Source organism: Chelonus insularis, unplaced genomic scaffold (assembly GCF_013357705.1).
Source record: "Chelonus insularis isolate UGA/USDA-ARS -01 unplaced genomic scaffold, ASM1335770v1 contig_110_pilon, whole genome shotgun sequence".
Lineage (NCBI taxonomy): Eukaryota > Metazoa > Arthropoda > Insecta > Hymenoptera > Braconidae > Chelonus > Chelonus insularis.
In genome coordinates this window covers 152,268-154,267 of record NW_023276351.1, presented here as the reverse complement: position 1 = coordinate 154,267, position 2,000 = coordinate 152,268, and the positions used below count along the sequence as shown (strand labels likewise).

The 2,000-nt window shown below is 43.1% G+C and overlaps 1 protein-coding gene across 1 annotated transcript; it reads right to left on the bottom strand.

Annotated features, from left to right (window-relative positions):
* Window positions 1–1,146: 1,146 nt before the first annotated feature.
* On the bottom strand, window positions 1,147–1,734 carry LOC118068448 (uncharacterized). Its single transcript, XM_035085906.1, has 2 exons — window positions 1,632–1,734; window positions 1,147–1,499 (listed from the first exon to the last, which is right to left on the bottom strand). Exons 1-2 carry the CDS (start codon window positions 1,732–1,734, stop codon window positions 1,147–1,149), a joined length of 456 nt encoding a protein of 151 aa, XP_034941797.1.
* Between the last annotated feature and the right edge of the window lie 266 nt (window positions 1,735–2,000).

The window sequence follows — 2,000 nt, the reverse complement described above, 5'->3', positions numbered from 1 at the left end:
ACGAAGTGGTTGATCTGAGCTAGCAGCATCTATTCTTGAAAATGTGTCTGCTACAATGTTTTCAGCACCTTTAACAGTCTCTATTTTTGTAGTAAACTGACTTATGAAGCTCAGCTGCCTGGTTTGACGTGGCGAAGCCTTGTCTGACCTTTGTGAAAAAGCATGTGTCAAAGGTTTGTGATCAGTTCGAATTACAAAATTATATCCTTTTATCCACGGTCTAGAAAATTTCACAGCGTGATATATTGCCGTTAGTTCTCTATCATACACACTATATTTAACCTCTGCTGGTGTCAACTTCTTAGAGAAAAAACCCAGTGGTTTCCAATCTTCATTGTTGTTAGTTCGTTGTTCTAAAACTGCACCAACTGCTACATTAGATGCATCAGTGGTCAGCCGGAGCTGCGGTTCACGTGCTGGATGAGCTATCAGAGCCGTCTCAGCGAGACTGGCTTTGCATTGTTCAAAAGCTTTGAGGGCTTCGTCTGTCCACTCAACTGGTCTCATGTCTCTTTTACGAACGTCTCCTAGGAGAGCATGAAGAGGAGCTTGAAGAGTTGCTGCATTTTTGATGAAACGACGATAAAAGTTTATCATCCCTAAAAAAACGACGAAGATCTGAAATGGTTTGAGGTTGTTTGAATTCCTTGATGGCTTTGACTCGATCAGGCAGTGGCTTAGAACCTTCTGCTGTAATTAAATACCCTAGGTACTGGACACTTTTGGCGCCAAACACACATTTTTCTTTTTTAACTGTAAGACCATAATCTCTAAGGCGTTCAAGAACTGTTTTAAGGTGTTTGCCATGCTGCTCTTCATCTTCTGAAGCTATGAGAAGGTCGTCCAGATAAGCATGAACAAAATCAAGACCTTGCAAAACTTGTCTGATAAATCGCTGGAATGTCTGCGCAGCATTACAAAGCCCAAAGGGCATAACTAAAAATTCAAAAAGGCCAAAAGGCGTTATCACAGCTGTTTTGGCACGTCCTCGGGATTTACAGGTATTTGATGATATGCTCTGACAAGATCGATCGTTGAAAATACTCTCTTCCCATGTAGAATTGATGTATAATCCAAGATGTGAGCTACAGGATACCTGTTAGGAACGGTCTGTCGATCTAAACGACGATAATCGCCGCAAGGTCGCTAATCGCCATCTTTTTTTGGCACCATATGAAGTGCACTAGCCCAGGGACTGCTACAAGGGCGGCAAATACCCTGATCAATCATGAACTGATACTCTTCTCGGGCTTTTTTTAGTATGTTGGTTGTCAGTCGTCGAGGTCGTTCATGGACTGAAGGTCCAGTTGTTGATATGAAGTGCACAACGTCATGTTTTGCTGAAGCTTTATGTATAGTGGTCCCAAAAACTTCAGGGAACTGCTTAAGAATAGGTGCATAGGGCTCATCTTTGTTTATAGTAGAGATACCAATAATGGAGGCGAGCTCTAATTTACCGCCTGCTCCAATACCAGTTTCTATGTCAATAAGCCGGCGATCTGTAATATCGACCACCAAGCAGTATCGATAAAGTAGGTCAGCACCAACAATGCCGTACGGTACATCTGCGACTCTGAAGATCCATCTAATAGCACGTTTAAGACCCACGTTGAGGTTAAGAGCCTTCTAACCGCAAGTAGCGATACGAGTTCCATTGGCTGCGTATAATTTGATATCCGATTCAATTGTTTTATCTAAACGGGTAGCAGGAATGACTGAGACTTCTGCTCCCATATCGATAAGAAAGCGTTGTCCGGTATCACGGTCATAGATAAATAGACGACGAGGTTTATTACCATCATCAGCCACCGCCGCTGACGATAAAACTTCCTAGTTTTCCTGCTTGTCCTTGAACTCGCACGGCTATGCACACTTCCTAGCCTTCTCACCAAATTTGCGATGATAGTAGCAGAGTTTGCTATCTCCTGATTTCCGAGCTCGAGAGCGGCTCCTCGACCTTGACCTATCGTGTGATGCTGACAACCTTTTCATGAGCTGAT